The sequence below is a fragment of the Scleropages formosus genome, chromosome 20, assembly GCF_900964775.1.
Source record: "Scleropages formosus chromosome 20, fSclFor1.1, whole genome shotgun sequence".
NCBI lineage: Eukaryota > Metazoa > Chordata > Actinopteri > Osteoglossiformes > Osteoglossidae > Scleropages > Scleropages formosus.
This window is the reverse complement of record NC_041825.1, coordinates 13,300,044-13,319,399: the sequence shown is the minus strand read 5'-3', so window position 1 is coordinate 13,319,399 and position 19,356 is coordinate 13,300,044. Positions and strand designations below refer to the sequence as shown.

Sequence of the window (19,356 nt, the reverse complement as noted above, 5' to 3'; positions counted from 1 at the left end):
GAACAGAACAAGCGGTTAATTAAAATGGATGGATGGATGCTTTATGGGCAGGTATCATATTTTATAATTCAATCATAATGTATAATCCATAGTATCAAAGTAAATTCTGTGAAACTCTACTGCACCTTTCAGATCCCCTAGGTCGACACAAGAGGGTGATATTTGCTGCCATTTCCTCGGTTTCACAGGCTGTTGACAGTGTACACACAAAGAGGGAGGGCACGTAACAAAAGATGAATGAGCCTGAATTTTGGAACAGCTGTAACCAGAATACTGGATTTCCACAGATGCCATGGGAGAGCTTTTGTTGTTTTGGCATATGCCGTTCTTTTTTATCTGTTCAGATGCCGATTTGATTTCGGCTACGTTTCAGCTGCTGAATCTTTTCTTAAATGTAGGAGCCATTTCAGAATATATCCTTTAAATGTTCTCATCCTATGATTTTTTTTAGGAATAATCTGGGTTCATGATGATAATGAATCTAGATATAAATATATCTTTTGACTAATGGCTAACATTTCCAGTTGTGCACTTCTGTGTATGCAAACGTAACAGTTGACTCATATAGTAGTGAACTATTCCCCTAATGGATCCAAATGTACAGTATATTTCGTAGCCACGATATCTAATAAAGATCTCCTTGCTGTCTGTGAAATGTACTGTGAATGTGCCGTACCAGCTTTAACTGAGTGTCTGTATTTTATGGAGATTACGGAATACAGCTAAACCACTTTTAACCGTTATTGCATTAGGCCTAATGTGTGTTCTTTGCAAAGCCATTTTTAAATTGCTGACAAGATAAATTCCAACCTTATCCAACAACTTTCGAACCAGTTAAGCTGAAATCTCCCACAGCAGCTCACCACATTGCTTCTTATTCCCTCCCTTTTCCTCCATTTCTGTTTCAATACAAGGCAAGTGTTAATTAATCAGAGTTGCCATGGTAACTGCATCTCCATGTGGCAATCCCCTTCCCCCGTTTATGCCCTTAGTCCAGTAAAGAACAGGATTATGTTATGGGGGATTTGCCAGGAAAAACGGTTTAATAGGGTAAACAACATTAAGGAGGGGACTAAAAAGAAAAAGATAAATGAAAGGATAAGCAGGTTTATATGCATCTCGAACGCGGCAGATGATGGGAAATGAGGACGGAATGCACAGACTGCTTTGCTATGCTGAAGCACTCAAGGTTGTGCAACACCGTTGATATTAGCTTCAGTGTTTTCCTGTTTTAGTGCATGTCTTTCCTAGTGTTCATGTATGGTTAAGTGTGCACAGTGTGTCCTTTTCTACATGTCTATGATTACAGTGTTTGTGTGTGAGTGCGCGCATTTTTTTTCCATAGTGTTCCTTCTTAAGCAGTCCAGTTGCCTTTATTTGTGTGGGTGTTTTATGTGTGGCCATCTTAAGAATTCCCCGTGTTTAAGTTTTGAAATATTCAGTGTATGTGGCGTTTTGATTTTTCACTTGGCCTTATGCGTACTCCCGTTCAACAAGTGTTGTTGTTTAAATTTTCACAGAAGCTTGACAGTGAAGATGGTGTAGTTTTATCTTGAGCCTTTTCTTGTTTGATCGTCCCAGGAATTTACAGTTTTCAAGAGAAAAGTGCTGTCTTATTTATCAATATTTAGCTGAGTCAGAGCTTTCAGCATTCCTTGATATTGTTGTTTTATTGACTGATAGATCCCACTGGGTGAGGTCATGTGTAAATGAAATGGGCCAGAAAATTCAGTTCCAGACAAAAGAAGGGTTTGGGAATGTAGCATTTACTGAGATAGTGTCGCTCTCCTTTTTGCTGATGAATAGCTCTCACAGTATCAAGGCTATATTTACATAAAAATGAGATCAACAGCTTTCCGGGAGTTAATGTGCGGATATGAAACTGCTCTGTTACAGGAACTGATCATTTTATACAGCTGAACATGATGTCTACCAGTATCCAACTGCATTGATAGGAAATATATTACTGCAACATTTAATCCATTCAACATTACAAAGGTCTGTAAAATATGTAATGTGGCAGTAGTTAAAACAGCCATCGCAAGATGGTAGACATCAGAAGTTTTACATTGTCTAAAACTTGAACTTGTTAGCTTTTGTAGTTTAAGATGTCAGAACTATAAAGCTGAATTGTAGTGATTTATTCCTGAGATGCACATAGTTGAGTGAAATTGCTTTTAAATGCTTTGGTTCCAAACTGGCACTTCCGTGTTGAACAGACGTTGTTCCAAAGTGTATTTTTAATTTCCCTTGAAAATAAACTATAAAATGCAGTTTTATGTTTTTACACCTTTTGGAGTGAAATGTGTAATAAATTTATTGAGTTATTATTGATAATGGATGGGTGGATAAATAAGATGACAATGCATTTTCATGTTTCAACTAGTTTTTGTCAATGTTAAGTGCGATTGCAAATGCTCTCTCCCTTATGACTCATAAGAAGACAAAACAGAATTAGGCTTTCACATAATTTATTTAGATATTCTTAAAATTTTGGATAAAATGCTGTCAGCCCAAACCATATTAAGAATGCCATACTAAAGCAAATTCATAGTGAAATTAGTTAAATTAATTTTTCATTAATATGCTTAGATCAATGAAGAGAAGACAAGTATTTTCATTTTAGTGATCCAAGCTTGTCAGTGTCTGTTGCTCCATAATTAATAACACACAGTCTGATATGAAGGTTTTCTCAGAATAATGAGCTGGAAATTGAGGAGAAGTAAGTCATCTGAGTTAAGTGTTATGTCATTTTATGCATCCCACTCCAGAATGCCATGATTTAAGACCAGGGGCTGGCTGCTAGACAGTGTCTAACACGCAATGCTTGGAAACTATTATGTTTCTCCACTCTTGCTTCTGCCGCTCTTTAGCTTGGAATTACTTCTGCTCATCAATATGATGAGGAGCAGCTTCAATCTTTATTGGAAATCAGTGCAAATGGTAATGAAATACATTTCAGCAGCCATGTAAGAAGAGAAATCTGTTTGTTCTTATCCTCACAGGGGTCTATAACCTTCTTAGGCTGCACCACTCATGCATACACACGGACACTCGCGCTCTGCCAGCAATGATTCTGCTTGGAGCTGCACAGCTGTGTGGGTGAAGCGGTACTGAAAATCTGTACTGGGAAAGTTGCCTATGATTTAAAAATAGAATTCTTATTTTTAAGAGCTCTGCTTTTGTGAACCACCTCCAGAGGTATGTCTCACTGGTTCATGTGATTAAAAACTTGAGTCCCGTTCGTGGCAGGTTGAAGGAGAGGTTCTACCTCCTGCTGTTTGCAGTGGTAATATGCTTTGCAAAAAGTTTCAGATCCAGTTTAAGGTCTTCGTAAGTCACATTATTTTACATATGTAAGCACCACCAGTACCGCTGGAAATGGGTCAAAACATGACTGCTGTCTTGAACTTCTCCCTTTTAATAAAAGGAGTTTGTATGTGGGTGGTATTTTGGAACAAGGAGTGCTGCTGGTGTCTCCTAGTGCCTGGGCTGTGCATTTAGACATGGGTTCAGATCTGGCTCAAGCTGAGTGCAGTTTGCATGGGTTTCCTTCCAGACATGTGTTTCAGGTGGACTGCTTACTCAAAACTGCTCTTAGCGTACGCATGTGTGAGTGAATGATGTGTGATTGCCCTGTGATGGACTCATGTCCTGTTCATCCTTCCTCATGTCCTCTGCTTCCAGGAGAGGTGCCAGACCACAGCACACCTGCATTAGGATAAGCGGTTGTTGATGGGTGGATTCTGTTGTTCTTTTGGTGTTGTAATTTTTTAAAATGCTAATATTTCATAAGTAGTTTTTTACTATTCTGTTGTTCTTTATCTGTTGTAATTTAAGCGCCGATGTTTCTGTGATAGATTCTCGACCACTGAAACCCTGCATGGGACAAGTGGTTAATGAACTAAAATTGAAAAATTAGAAGTTGGATCAACATGTATTTGTGAATGACATTTCAGCTGATGAAACTCAAGTGACAGATCACCTTTGCTTGTTTTTCTAAAAAATATTAAAGTTTAGGTAATGTTCTTTACCTGCAGTGACTTACACAATCCAGTACTCCCAGTCATGTATTTAACTTATGCAATTCATGTCACAAACACAGATTTGAACATACAACTTCTTGTTCTATGGCTTTAATCACTGTCAGCTGATTTAGAGGTTAGTCGAGGTTAACACTTCAGTGCGGAGATAATCTGATCTTAATTCACATTAGGATTTTTAGTAAATGTATTTAAATTCACCATGTGAGTGGTGTCCCTAAAACTTCCTCTTCTTGGACCTCCCCACTCTTTCTCAGATGCTTTTTTTTCTTTGGTCATTTTCTCATTAAAGCAGAAAATTCATGGTGGTCTCCTACTCTCTATGGGGGGGCTTGTTCTGAGGTGGGGTTAAGAATGGAGTGGGCCTCCCACACATGATCGTCTGCTGAATCAATTTTGTTTGCAGTGCTGCACACCACTGGTGTCTCTGAGGGTCTGCTGTGTGTTGGGAAACAGACACATGGTAGTACTAATTAAACTATATTGTTAGTCAGGAGTAGGGGGGGGGGGGGGTGCAGTGGCGCAGTGGGTTGGACCACAGTCCTGCTCTCCGGTGGGTCTGGGGTTTGAGCCCCGCTTGGGGTGCCTTGCGATGGACTGGCGTCCCGTCCTGGGTGTGTCCCCTCCGGCCTTACGCCCTGTGTTGCCGGGTTAGGCTCCAGTTCCCCGCGATCCTGTATGGGACAAGTGGTTCTGAAAATGTGTGTGTGTTAGTCAGGAACTGTTAGTCACATACGGTACTTTGACCTATCCTTTCCTGAATATGAAGTTAGTGACCTGCTATAGTTCATATTCATGCTCAATATTTACAAAAAGCTAAAAAAAGTCACCAAACATCTATTTTAGAAAGTTGATATGGAGAGATTTTTCTAACCCCCATTTATTTTTTTACAATCCCTTATCTAAACCTTACAGGTTCAAGAAACTGGAGGGATGACATTGTGCTCCTTTATGTTCTCACTGCCAGTCACACTTCTTCTGTTCTAACTTTGAGTCATTCATCTATGAATAGAAAAGAAGTGATTAAATAATTTATGGATCGTCTTGAGATTCCTTTTCCTGACACCGTGTTTCACCTTATCTCATCTTAGATAATGATGTCATGTCACTGGAGTAGTAAATGCAAAGCTCATTTGTTTAACTGACACCTCTACTCACAGTATTTGGCCAATTTATACAGCTGGGTATTTTTTAGTGGAACAATTCAGGATAGGTACCTAGATCAAATTCATATTAGCAGCCTCTAAGGCATATGTGAACACAGCAAGCCACTACCTTTCCCGATATGTCACCTTCTTGACAGGAAATTTCTAAAAATGGATGCATTACATGTGAATGTATTGCACTCCCAGGTTGCTAGTGTAAATATGCTTTTTTTTTTTTTGACAGGGAAACGTTGCACAGGACCGTTTTAGTCACTTATTGAGATGTCACAACCTCTTACAGATGTGGCCGTCAGTGTAGTGTGTCGGGCTTTCATGTTCAGTACATTAGGCCAAAATAACAAGGAAATTCCGTTTGTACTGCTGCATCAGCTCAGTGACTCACTGACCTGTGATACTCCGCAGAACAAGATCACAGATAAGGAATAATTCAAAGAAGATTTGTGAAATAGCTAAAGTTTGAATGAATGTATGATAAATGCAGTATTTATGATGAGGTCAAAATGTGATTTGTGAAATGTGTCATTGAACAGTGTCATTTTAATACATTTTTTTTAAGTAAATAAGTTTTAAGTTGAGCATCTTGTGAAATCAGTAACTAGACCCAGATTTTTAATGGTAAAATTATGTTAAACGGTGCTGCACGTTGTAAACGAAGAATATGAAATAATAATAAGAGGGGGGCAGCTAGAGCTGTTGGTTTGGACCAACAGTTGCAGGTTCACATCCCACCTCCATCTGTTGTACCCTTAAACGCACTTACCCTAAATTGCTCTGGTTAAAAAAAAATTCCAGCTATATAAATCGTTATAAATAGTTGTGAGTTGCTTTGGAAAAAGCAGAAGGTGAATGTATGTTATTAAAACCTGAAAGTGCTCAAAGCACCATGCTAAGTTGTTTAATTATGTAATGAACAAGAAATAAATTAAATGTCAAAGATAATAAAATAAGGGGGCACGGTGGCGCGGTGGCGCAGTGGGTTGGACCAGGTCTTGCTCTCCGGTGGGTCTGGGGTTCGAGTCCCGCTTGGGGTGCCTTGCGGCGGACTGGCGTCCCGTCCTGGGTGTGTCCCCTCCCCCTCCGGCCTTACGCCCTGTGTTACCGGGTTAGGCTCCGGTTCCCTGTGACCCCGTATGGGACAAGCGGTTCTGAAAATGAAGAAGATAATAAAATATGCAGAAATATATAAATTACACTTAAATGTTTTGACGTCACAGGGGAAAATTGCATTGAAACAAGCTCACTGACATCGTTTATTTTATACATTACAGAAGTCAGTTTGGTTTGTCTGAGTTTAAGAATACAGCACAGACAAAATACACCAGTGTTGTGAAGGACCTGAGAGTTCAGTATGTTTTTTAATTGTGACTATACCATTTTAACTGTAATAAAGAACATTGCTTCCCATTCTCATTTGTCCCTGCATCACATTCATTTAAAGCAATGGTTATTAAAAGCTGCTTGGTTGTGTCATATTAAGTGCTGCACGGTCATGTTTGCTGAGGAAAAAAAAGTTTCTGGACCTTGTGGTTAAGATGTTTAGTTTCTACCTTCTATGAGATGTACGTTGCTTTGGAGAAAAGCGTCTGCTAAATGAATAAATGTAAATGTACTAGCATTTTACTAGCACTGCCTTTAAAAATGTAGTCTGAATGGACTAAGTGAGCTGAAGGCTGATAACATATGAAAAACCCTATTGCAGTGGTTACTATAAAGCTGCATTTCACCTGAGACGTTGTGCAGGATACTTTTAGTATCAGGATGGTCATTTTATGGCTATAAACAAGAGAGACTAAAAAACCTACTTTGACATTCCACTTGACAACGTAAAACATATTGTAACATCAAATTTAATAGTCTTCAACATGTGTAAGATTACTATTCTCTGTTGTTAATCTACTGAAAAAAAATAATGAAAACATTTTAGATTTTCAGAAAGTATAACAGATGTTTAATGGTAATTAATTTGCTGTTCACTGTCTCCAAAGTCTCATGAAATAAAGAAAACACAATTCTCATAAGGGTAGGTCTATATTATATCAATTAAGTCTCTGTAATTAGGTGTCTAAGTCAATAAAGTGAAACAAAACCGTGTGTGAATATTTTTATTTATAACCTTACATAACGCCTTCCTTAAGGCCTTACGTAAGGTTTTGTAACCTAGGTCATCAGATGAAAATCGAAACGACAGTTTTTTCCATGTGATTCATTATGTGTTCCTCCATTCCAGGAAGCTGTGACATTATCCTATAGGAAATGCAAAAGGGAGAGGATCGGGAAATGTGGAGGAATACATGCAAATCATTAAGGAAAAGTCAGTCTCAGGACAGAACGTCGGGAGTCATATGTCATTACCAGTGTCCCAGTCATGAAATAATTCTTCTGTCCGTTCTTTATAACTGAGAGGAATTTACAATTTATTTAGGGGCAGGCCATGGAGTTTGTGTAGGGTGGGGGAAGGGGCAGATGGCCTTGAAGCATGGGGGCAGAGAAAATTTTGTCTTTTTCATCTGACTGCTCAACCAGGTCACCTGAGCTCCTTCCGATCACAGTTGCTCACTCTGATTGACGTTTAAATGGGTTGGACACACCATACGTTACCCTAAGGGAGGTATCCCTGCCAAGTCGATGTTAACCACATCCCGGCAAACCGTGAAAATCCTGTAATATTTACTTTAACACATTTTGTTTCGTATTACTAACAACGGCGGCTGATATTTTGGCTTTCGTGGTTGTTGTAGATCGTATATGGTGGAATAGGCTCCCATCTGTTTCTGGCTAAGGATTTGCAGTAGAGGCATTTACACGGTGGCGTTTCAGAGCTTTGCGAAGTGTGATGTTTTTTCAGAGAGGTTTAACTGTGTGGAAAAAGGTGCACGGAGAGATGAATATTTATGCAGTTCGGACAATTGGACATTTCTGAATTACATGTGTATTTGATCATGGCAAGTTGATTGCTTTGGGCTCACTATGAGCGTTTATGAGTGTTCCTTAAGCAGTGTCGTGGAGGCACTGCTCGGACTTGACCGTGGAGAGTCTGGGAAACTTGGCCCAGTGGCGAACTGCCCAGAGACAAGGGCAGGAAGGACAGCACTCTGGACTGCGGGAAGGGGCGTAGGCGGTAGCCATGCCTGCCCTGCGACCCACGGGTGGGCGGATTTCCTGTCCTCTTAGGGAGGGACTGAAGGCCAGGGGAGATGTTCTGCGGAAGAAGTAGGGCAGCAGGCAGCGAGCTGGGCCACGCCCATCTGCTCTTGCCTTCAGGCTCTTCAGCACGGCCTGCTTGTCTTAACCGGTCACAAACGGGGGTGTCGGCTTGGAGATAGGAAAGGGGCGTGGCTCGGCTCAGCTCCCCATGTGCCACACAATTTCACTGAACTTGGCCAATTTACATAATGAGATAAAACTTTTATTACGGATTCCTTTTCACCCCCTCTTTTACAAGCATTCAAATCATCACAGTTATCTGCACGTTCCCACATAGAAACAAGAACACGCAGGCTCTCGGAAGTGTATTCTGCCCTATTGAGTATGCATATTGGAGCTCACACGCCACAGAAGAGCTGGATCTGGAAAGGGCATCAAGCACAAAGTCCGTTCCCGGTGCACTCGAGATTCCAGCTGCCTGTTCAATGTCTGGTGCGAGTCTGTAGAGCAGGTTGGTCGACTGCGAGTTCCAGCTCATGTGCTCGCCATCTTGCGTTTCCTTTTATTTACAACTAAATTCATGCTGCATACTTTCAAACGTAGCTGAGGCCGAATATCCAGTTTCACGAAACAATAAACTCCTTTTTCTGAAACCGCGGTTTCCTGAAGCAGCTGAAGTATTCAGATTTGCGTAACTTGGACATTTGCGGAGTGTGTTTTTCAGACAATGTACAGCTGGATCGTTTCAATGGATCAGAATAACAGCGATGGCTGATTTGTTAAAAAGAACCATAATACAGAGTCTAATTCAGGACCGCTCGTCACCCCACCCTGGAAATCCGAATGAGAGGAAAAGTGTGAAAACAGACCATTTCCTGGACTGAGTGGGACATCTGTTCCCCACACAGGAAACACTCCCTCAAACCAGAGGCCCCCGCTCCCTGGCTCCCTGGCTCCCTGGCTCCCTGTTCCCTGTCACCATCCCAGACATCCTCTCATACTCCCTCCCTTTTTGTAAAAAACACATTGCATTGAAAATGAGTTGAAATCTCCTCTTTCTTGAGGATTGGTTTGGAGAATTGTGAGATGAACTGAGGGGGCGCGGTGGCGCAGCGGGTTTGGCCGGGTCCCGCTCTCTGGCGGGTCTGGGGATCGAGTCCCACTTGGGGTGCCTTGCGACAGACTGGCATCCCGTCTGGGGCGTGGACCCTCCCTCTTCAGCCTTGCGCCCCGTGTTGCCGGGTTAGGCTCCTGTTTCAGACAGTACGTGTGAGATGAAATGATGAAGGAAAAGGAATAATCTGTAAAATGCATTTTCATTTTATGCTGCTGGCAAAGGAGAAAAAGGCACAAACAGTGAAGAAACCTAGTCAACCTGGAAAGTGCTGAATTCTGGTTTTGTATATAAATACCTTAGTTAAACAACAACGCAGCGCCGTCACAGTGTGTACATGTGCAACGAGCGAAAACAGTTGCTTTCCGTCAAGCTGTCCATTAGGCCCCTTTCCAGTAATGAATGACTTCCTTTGAAGGACTTGTTACATGAACATTGGCATGTGCTCTGTTTAATGCTGCTCTCAACCCTTGGACTGAGTCCTTGGGACGGCAGACAGCTGGTCCACCTGGTGCGAACTGCACTGTCCGTTCATCATCTGCTCCTACTGACTCTAGCGTCTTCATTATACTTGATAAATTCTGCTCAAAATACATAATAAAGAAAAAAAAATATTTTTACTTTTTAAGATTTCCTAGTGAAGTTCATTTACCTTGTGCTGCAGTACTGTTAGTGTCCCCTGAACAAAGTAGGTTACACACACACACCTTCTCAACTGCTTGTCCCATACGGGGTCGCGGGGAACCGGAGCCTACCCGGCAACACAGGGCGTAAGGCCGGAGGGGGAGGGGACACACCCAGGACGGGATGCCAGTCTGCCGCAAGGCACCCCAAGCGGGACTCAAACCCCAGACCCACTGGAGAGCAGGACCCGGTCAAGCCCACTGTGCCACTGCACCACCACACCCCCTCAAAGTAGGTTACACACACACATTTTCAGAACCGCTTGTCCCATACGGGGTCGTGGGGAACCGGAGCCTACCCGGCAACACAGGGTGTAAGGCTGGAGGGGGAGGGGACACACTCAGGACGGGACGCCAGTCCATCGCAAGGCACCCCAAGCAGGACTTGAACCCCAGACCCACTGGAGAGCAGGACCCGGTCAAACCCACTGCGCCACTGCGCCACCACGCCCTCTCAAAGTAGGTTACATTTACATTTATTTATTGTATTGCACTTTTCTCCAAAGTGACTTCCAATGAACTCTATGTAGTGTTATGAGCCCACACACCTCATTCACCAAGGTGACTTACACTGGTAGATACATTACTTACACTGGGTCACTCATCCATACATCAGTATGTAGCCCACCCACTCGATTCTGATGTTTTTTTCTCTAGCATGGGAGGTGAATCGGTGGTGTCTACAGCACAACTTTGGGATGCGTGTACTGTCGCCCCCCCCCCCAACTTCGGGGTATGGCTCTTGCTAGGGTGAGGAGAGGCCCAGTTAGCGTAGTACAGCTATACTGTTATATTACAGTCGTATAAACCTCCCATACTTCACACACAGCAACCCAGCCCCGCCTTCCTTTGCCGTAAAAAAGAACATTCACACCTACACAGGGACGGTTACAACATTCAGGTGAAATAAGCCCAACAAACATTTAATATAAAACGTCCACACAAATAATTCACACCACCAAAACGAACACGTTTTTTTCCCCTCTTATACGACTCAGTCTCTGGTGCCGGCGTCGTCTCGTTGGCGCGCTTTAGTCTGGAGCTCCTTATCCACCACCGAGGGAGATTCCCGCCGTTACTCACGGTTTTCGTGCAGGGCAGGAAACCGACGCGACCTGTCCTCACAGCCACTCTCTCTCCAGTGAGGATGGCGGGACGATGATGGCGAGTCCTGGCGACCTTCTCTCCGGGGCCAGTCGCGCTGGCCAAACCCTAATCCTCCACTCCCCAATCCTCGCGGGCTGGTTGTCCCTCGCGCCGGTCTTTTTTTTTCACAAAACCCCCTTCGCGCGAGAACGAACCCAAAACTGCTCGTTCTCCTCGCCCGGTCTCCCCCAAAAAAAAACAACTCCCCTTTTTCCCCCGGAACATCCCGCCCCCAAACATCCAACTACACGAGAACAAGTTGCGTAGGGGCTACACTCTTCCCCCACCAAAATTTGTCATGTCCTCATGACAAGCAACCCACATCACGTCCCATCCTTTCAACATCATATTAGAACAGAATATATACATTCCCTTCAACCTATCCACTTGTACAAAGTGCTGGTGTATCTCCGGATAGGAGGTGAAGAGAAACTAGTGAAACCTTCCCCAACCTTAACTGAAATAGCTCTATGTGTGCTAACAGCTACTGTAGTGGGGCTCCCCAGCTTATCATAGGTGAGTCGGGTAGGGGCCCTTCTCAGTCGCTGAGGCCGCGCAGACCCCGCCGAGTTCTCTGCGACATTATCCCGTCCCTCACTCACTTCTTCTGCTGTCCGTACCCCAGCACCACACTCGACTTCATCTCCCGGAACATCCGTCCCACAAGTTGCAGTGGGTCCATCCACGTCCATCACTGCCGGCCCCTCAACCGCAGTCATTTCCAGCCCTGAGCCATTCGTGAGAACATCCAGACCCAAATCCAGGTCAAAGAGTTCAACAGATCCACTGCTTAAAGGCTCTGGCTCCGGTGACCTCCTCTGAGGATAACAGTCATACCAGACCCCCGTTTCTTCTTCTTCTGAATCAGACTCAGGCTCCCTTGCACATTCCAGTTCAACCGCTGGCAAGCATGAGCGACCACAACTCTCATCTCTCGTTTGGAGCCGCTTACTAGCCCTCCTTTTAAATTTGGATGCCTCTGTAGTCTTTTCAGACCGCCACCGTACCTCCTGCCCAATAGGCAGAATGTGATTGCGGTGCAGTACTTTCCCAGGGCCCAATTCACCCTCTGGCTTCAATCTGAACACAGGCAACCCAGGAAGTTGATCCTCCACAACATAAGGGGTGTCCTTCCAGCGGTCAGCAAGCTTGGCCTTCCCCTGCAGTCCAAGATTTCGAATCAAGACGCGGTCACCAGGAGCTAAAGGGCAGTAACGGACCCTCTGATCGTACTGTCGCTTGTTCCCTTCATTCCTCTTTTTCGACACACTCTCAGCCAACTGATATGCAGCTTGAAGCTCACGCTTCATGTTTTTGACGTATCTTGTATAGGATTTGTTGGAGGTACCGTCACCCGATGCTCCAAATGCCACATCTACTGGCAACCTAGCCTCTCGACCAAACATTAGGAAATACGGCGAGTAGCCGGTTGACTCATTCAGCGTGCAGTTGTACGCATGTACGAGATAGCCAATGTGCTTACCCCATTTCCTTTTGTCTGGCGCGTCAAGGGTCCCGAGCATATCAAGCAGAGTTCGGTTAAACCGCTCCGGCTGGGGATCGCCCTGAGGATGGTAAGGTGTAGTTCTTGATTTCTTTATGCCGAGCATGCCCAACAACTCATGGATGAGCCGACTCTCAAAATCCCTGCCTTGATCAGAGTGCACCCTCTTGGGCAGCCCATAGTGGATGAAGTATTTCTCCCACAGAACCTTAGCGACAGTTTCCGCCTTCTGATCCCTAGTTGCAAAAGCTTGAGCATAGCGGGTGTAGTGATCTGTAATCACAAGCACGTTGAAGAGGTTGCTGGAATCAGGCTCAATCGTCAAGAAATCCATGCAAACGAGATCCATCGGTCCATCACTGCGAAGATGCGACAACTCAGCAGTTCTCTTGGGCAGTGTTTTCCTCTGAATACACCTGAGACAGCTTTTACAGTACCTTTCAACCTGTGTCTTCATGCGAGGCCAATAAAACCTCTCTCGTAGCAGCCCATAGGTCTTCTCAAACCCAAGATGGCCCGACTGGTCATGTAGAGACTGGAGTACTGTCTCTCTGAACTCTTGGGGAAGCAACAGTTGCTGGCGAGGCGGCTTGTTGGGTGGCTTACTCATCCTGTACAATACGGAATTCACAACCTGTAACTTATCCCACTCTTTCAGCAGCAAAGACACATCAGGATGTCTCACTTTGTTGGCACGCTCGGCATTCTTCTGATTAACCGCATGCCACACTTCGCCAATGCAGGGGTCTTTCTGCTGTGAATATGAGAGGTCTGTTGGAGTCAGTTGGGGCAGCTGCTGAATATTCAGGAAAGACAAGTTGCAATAGGCTTTGGGTACCGCCCCTTTTGATGAGCCCATGAGATCAATCGCTCTGCAGTGACGATAGCGAGGTGGTCTGACTGAGGACATCTGGCAGATAGCTTGGACTGAGTCAGCTGGCATGGCCCCTCTCCCCTGAGATGCCTCAGGAGGGACATGTGAGCGCCGTGACAAGGCGTCTGCCTCAACATTCTGCTTCCCGGGGCGGTACTTCAGGCTGAAATCATATGTGGCCAGTTCTGCCAGCCATCGATGCCCTGCTGCATCCAACTTGGCTGTGGTCAGGACATAAGTCAATGGGTTATTGTCTGTGTGCACCTCAAACTTAGCTCCATAGAGGTAATCATGCAGCTTGTCGGTAATCGCCCACTTTAATGCCAAAAACTCTAGCTTATGGGTGGGGTAATTTTTCTCTGCTGGGGTAAGGCTTCTGCTGACAAAAGCCACAGGGTGCAGGCCTGCTCCCTGATCCTGATAGAGGACAGCCCCCAAACCTTCTCTACTAGCATCAACATGTAGCACATAAGGCAGTCCTGGATTGGCGATGGCCAAAACTGGGGCCTCTGTGAGACTCCTTTTTAGCGTTTCAAAAGCTTTCTCGCAGTCCTCATCCCACCTAGGACCAAACGGCTCTGAAGGGTGGTGCCACTCCTTTGGACACAGACCTGATGTTGGTTTCCTTCCATGCTGAGAGGCAGTCTTAGCCCCTGCCACTCTTCTTGGTCCTCTAGCTACGATGCAGCCCTGCAGCAGCTGATTTAAAGGATAACAGACCTTGGAGAAATCTTTCACAAACCGTCTGTAGTACCCACAAAACCCGAGAAAAGAGCGAAGAGCAGTAATGCTCTCTGGGCGTGGCCACGACTTCACTGCGTCAACCTTCGAGGGATCTGTAGCAATGCCATCTCTGGACACAACATGCCCAAGGTAAGTCACCGAAGGGCAGCAGAACTGGCACTTGTCCAAAGACAACTTCAGTCCCTCCTCCTTTAGTCTGTCCAGCACCTTTAGAAGGCGCTGCTCATGCTCTTCCAATGTTCGCCCAAATACAATGATGTCATCAAGATACACCAGGCATTCCAGAAGATTCATATCTCCTACAGTCCGCTCCATGACCCGTTGAAAGGTTGCTGGGGCCCCACATATCCCTTGGGGCATCCGCTCAAACTGGTAAAATCCTGCGGGACAGATGAATGCGGTCTTTTCCTTGTCTGCCGCGCTCAGAGGGATCTGATAATAACCACTTCTGAGGTCCAGCACACTGAACCACTGGCTACCACTCAGGCAAGCCAAAGCATCCTCCACCCGAGGGACTGTGTACTGATCAGGAATTGTTCTCCTGTTCAGGGTTCTGTAGTCCACACACATACGTATGGTTCCGTTTTTCTTCCGAACCACCACTATCGGAGAAGCGTAAGGACTCCGAGATTCTGAGATGATTCCAGCCTCCTTTAGATCATGGAGATGTTTCCTCACATCCTCTAGATCCCCTGGCGGTAAACGTCTAGAACGCTCTCTGAAAGGCGTTTCATTCGTCACTCGAATGTGGTGCTGCGTACTCTTAGCACACCCTACATCAAACTCACTGCAAGAAAAGACCTCTTTCCTCTCCATCATTTTCCAACACAGTCTATCCTTCCACTCAATAGACACAGGAGAGTCCCCAAAGTTGAAAGAGGAGGGGGATAGTTGAGACATATGTGGCATCGTCTCCTCCCTACCTAGCCCCTTATTCATCACATCCACTGGGAATAGGTGCGCAATAGGCATTCCACGTTTTAATGTCACCGGCTGCTGAGACACATTCCTCAAAGTGACTGCGAGGTGACGGCACTGGACAGTTCCTGGCTCCTCTACAACAGGCATTACCAGCAGCCCTTCCGGGAAAGGGCCCTCCTCTGGGTGATCTACAACCACGGCCTGACTATTCAGGTGCCCAGGAAACTTTGGAGTGCCAATCACTGTAGCAACACCCCCTGGGGCCAGAGTGAAAGGCTTGCTCCTCGTGAACCAGACGGTCCCTCGCCTTTCCTCGGCCAGGCCGTCAGAAGCTTCCTGGAACTTCTCATACGCTTCTTTTATTACTGGGTGGACAGCAAGGGTAGCTAAGAAATTTCCCCCCTTTTGATTTATGCAAGACTGGAAGAGCCTCCTAACTATGGAGGTGTTTGTACCAATCACCCCAGAAACCTCCCCTTTCACAACCGGGTCTGGACACACAAGCACAAGCGTTTCTATGGTCTCCACTACTCCAACTACGTCTCCAGTGAACTCCAGTTTCACGCACAGATAGCCATCATATGGATATTGCTCCACACTAAGGCCCCAAATCTCTAGGCACTCGATAGGGGTCAAAGGCAAGTGCTTCAAATACTGGTCATAGAAGGAGCGATACAGTAGAGTAATCTGGGAACCGCTATCGAGCAAAGCTTTAGCGTAAATGCCCTCAATTTGTACCGAGACAATAGCACTGGGTCCAACTAAACCCTCTGGCAATATAGCCTCCCTTTGCCGTAGCATATCACACCTGGTGGAACGTGTCTTCTCCGGGGCGGCAGGCCGTTCCTTCACTGGGCCCCTGGGAAGTTTCCCGGCGGCTGCCTTAATTTCAATAGTCGGTTCGTCACCTTTCGAAGGTTCTCTGGATTAGGACACTCTCGCTGGAAATGCCCATCTTCACCACATCGATAGCAAAAAACACCAGCACGATACTGGGGTCTGGGAGCACCCTCCCTTCCGCAGGCATACAAGGTCCCTGTACCCTTCGGATTGAGATTCTGCATGGTCTGCTGTGGTATGCCATCGGAGGCAGCTATCGAGGCAGAAAACAGCCGGGCAACCTCCGTCTTTAGCCCTCTGAACTCTTCCCTGAGCCGTTCTATTTCCTGACCATTCCCCGCTACCACAGGTACTGCAACATTTTCAGGCTGCACTGGTACGGGGGAGGGTGTAGCGCACCCCACACACCTAACCATTGCTGGAAGAGCAGCGTTCCCCACACTTTGCCTTGCCAGGATCATTTCCTCTTCTTCTCGGACATCACGGAGCAACTCTGTGAAACTTGGAGGAGGTTTAAGCTTATACATCGTTCGGATGCGCATGGCAACAAGATCATGGGACAGAGCTCCTCGTGCAACCTGCTCAATGCGAATTTGGTCCAGGTCGGCCACCTCAGCCCCACCTTTACGATGAACTGCATGCAACAGTTTGTCTAGACGGAACAAGTATGCTGATAGTTTCTCACCTTCCTGCTGGAATGTACCACGGAACCTTACCATGAGATCAGCCGCACTGTCTGTGGTCCCAAAAGCTGCCTCCAGGGCTTTGAGGTAATCATCGGCAGTGACAGAGGGGTTACTAACCCTTAAGCACCGGACAATGTCTGCTGCTGGCCCTTTGAGACTCTCAGCTATCCTCTGCTTCTTGACAATATCTGAACACTGCCATTCATCCAACATGTGAGTGGTCTGCTCAGCCCAGGCATCATACTCTTCCTCTCCCGGTGGAGTTGGTTTCACACCGGAGAACAAGCGAAGTTTACGATAGCCGAGTCCGTCCATAGGCGTGGCTTGGCATTTCTCCACAAGTGAAGAGATGGCATCCACGAGTTTGGTGTTCAAGTCTGGAGCGACAGGTGGCGCTGGAGTAGGCCCAAACCAGCCTGAGACATCAGCTAGAGTCTTCCCTTCACTTGCTAGGAATGACAGGAATTTTGCCTGGAAACTGCCTCTTTCACCAAGTATTGGACATTCTCGGGTCTCGCTGACATTAACCACCCAGGGCCCCGACTCACCTCCAAAGGCTAACTGTTCAGGTATGGTAGCCTTAGTCATATCATTTGTGGTTTCAACTAACACAAGTTGGTTGTCTCCAGCCGGTTCTAAACACCGTCCCCTTACCTTACAATGACCAAATACTCCCACCCCATCCAGCACCTTGTACACAGTCTCATCAGTAATGTCAACAGAAACCCCACTAAGCACAACAGCTTTTCTTATATCAATACCCTTGTCGTTACACCATTGGACTATCTGCTTTGACTCCATGTTACAACAACTTTCCAGACATCAAACCACAAATCATATCAAAGAGACATCAAATCATACAAAAATATACTCACAATTACAGAAAACAGTAATCAGATCCCGGACGAGCCCCCAAGTGTAGCCCACCCACTCGATTCTGATGTTTTTTTCTCTAGCATGGGAGGTGAATCGGTGGTGTCTACAGCACAACTTTGGGATGCGTGTACTGTCGCCCCCCCCCCCAACTTCGGGGTATGGCTCTTGCTAGGGTGAGGAGAGGCCCAGTTAGCGTAGTACAGCTATACTGTTATATTACAGTCGTATAAACCTCCCATACTTCACACACAGCAACCCAGCCCCGCCTTCCTTTGCCGTAAAAAAGAACATTCACACCTACACAGGGACGGTTACAACATTCAGGTGAAATAAGCCCAACAAACATTTAATATAAAACGTCCACACAAATAATTCACACCACCAAAACGAACACGTTTTTTTCCCCTCTTATACGACTCAGTCTCTGGTGCCGGCGTCGTCTCGTTGGCGCGCTTTAGTCTGGAGCTCCTTATCCACCACCGAGGGAGATTCCCGCCGTTACTCACGGTTTTCGTGCAGGGCAGGAAACCGACGCGACCTGTCCTCACAGCCACTCTCTCTCCAGTGAGGATGGCGGGACGATGATGGCGAGTCCTGGCGACCTTCTCTCCGGGGCCAGTCGCGCTGGCCAAACCCTAATCCTCCACTCCCCAATCCTCGCGGGCTGGTTGTCCCTCGCGCCGGTCTTTTTTTTTCACAAAACCCCCTTCGCGCGAGAACGAACCCAAAACTGCTCGTTCTCCTCGCCCGGTCTCCCCCAAAAAAAAACAACTCCCCTTTTTCCCCCGGAACATCCCGCCCCCAAACATCCAACTACACGAGAACAAGTTGCGTAGGGGCTACAAGTAGAACACACTCTCTCTGTCACTCACACACTCTGGGGAACCTGAACAGCATGTCTTTGGACTCTGGGAGGAAACCAGAGCACCCAAAGACTTACACTGCTAGATACACTACTTACAATGGGTCACTCATCCATACATCAGTGGAACACACTCTCTCTGTCACTCACACACTATAGGTCTGGTGTGCACTGTTAATCGCACATAGAAAACCGTATTATGAACAATATAAGAATTTCTGCACTGCGCTCTGCAAAATCTTCACTATTTATGTTTTTTCTACCACTTACTGTGTGATGTTTGAGAAATTTTTGTTGCTCCGGAGTCCTGTGTGAGACTTAGAATGACGGCAGGCTGATAGATTTGTCTGTTAAAGTTCATTATTACCCTTCTGAGAATTATGCAGAGGAAGAGTGTAGCCCTGTGGCCAGGGGAGCAGGCATGTTTTAATTGAATCCATGTGTTCTACTCCGCTCTGCACCAGCTGGACCTTAATCACATTGCAATATCTTCTTCCCCATGACAGATGTTTTTTTCCTATGCTATGTACTGTGCACGTACGGAATGAGGAGTCACTTTTCTATGTTTGTCAGTGGTTCTGGGTGCAGAAAGAACTTCCTATTGTAAAAAACATCCATCAGGTAAATTCAGTGCCACCATTCTCAGGTCTCGGACATATCGGAAGAGCATTTTCATTTTTATGTGCTTCATGTGATTCCAATTTTCATAAGATTTAATATATTTTTGTACTGAACTGTGCAGGTATACATCAT

General features: G+C 45.8%; 1 protein-coding gene across 1 annotated transcript; it reads right to left on the bottom strand.

Annotated features, from left to right (window-relative positions):
• Window positions 1–16,187: 16,187 nt before the first annotated feature.
• Window positions 16,188–17,453, bottom strand: LOC114909221 (paraneoplastic antigen Ma1-like). The gene has a single exon (XM_029246981.1). The coding sequence runs from the start codon at window positions 17,451–17,453 to the stop codon at window positions 16,188–16,190; it is 1,266 nt and encodes a 421-aa protein (XP_029102814.1).
• Window positions 17,454–19,356: the final 1,903 nt, after the last annotated feature.

Bases quoted from the DNA above. Each gene is read 5' to 3' on its own strand.
- LOC114909221 (XM_029246981.1), bottom strand. From the start codon at position 17,453: ATGACTAAGGCTACCATACCTGAACAGTTAGCCTTTGGAGGTGAGTCG.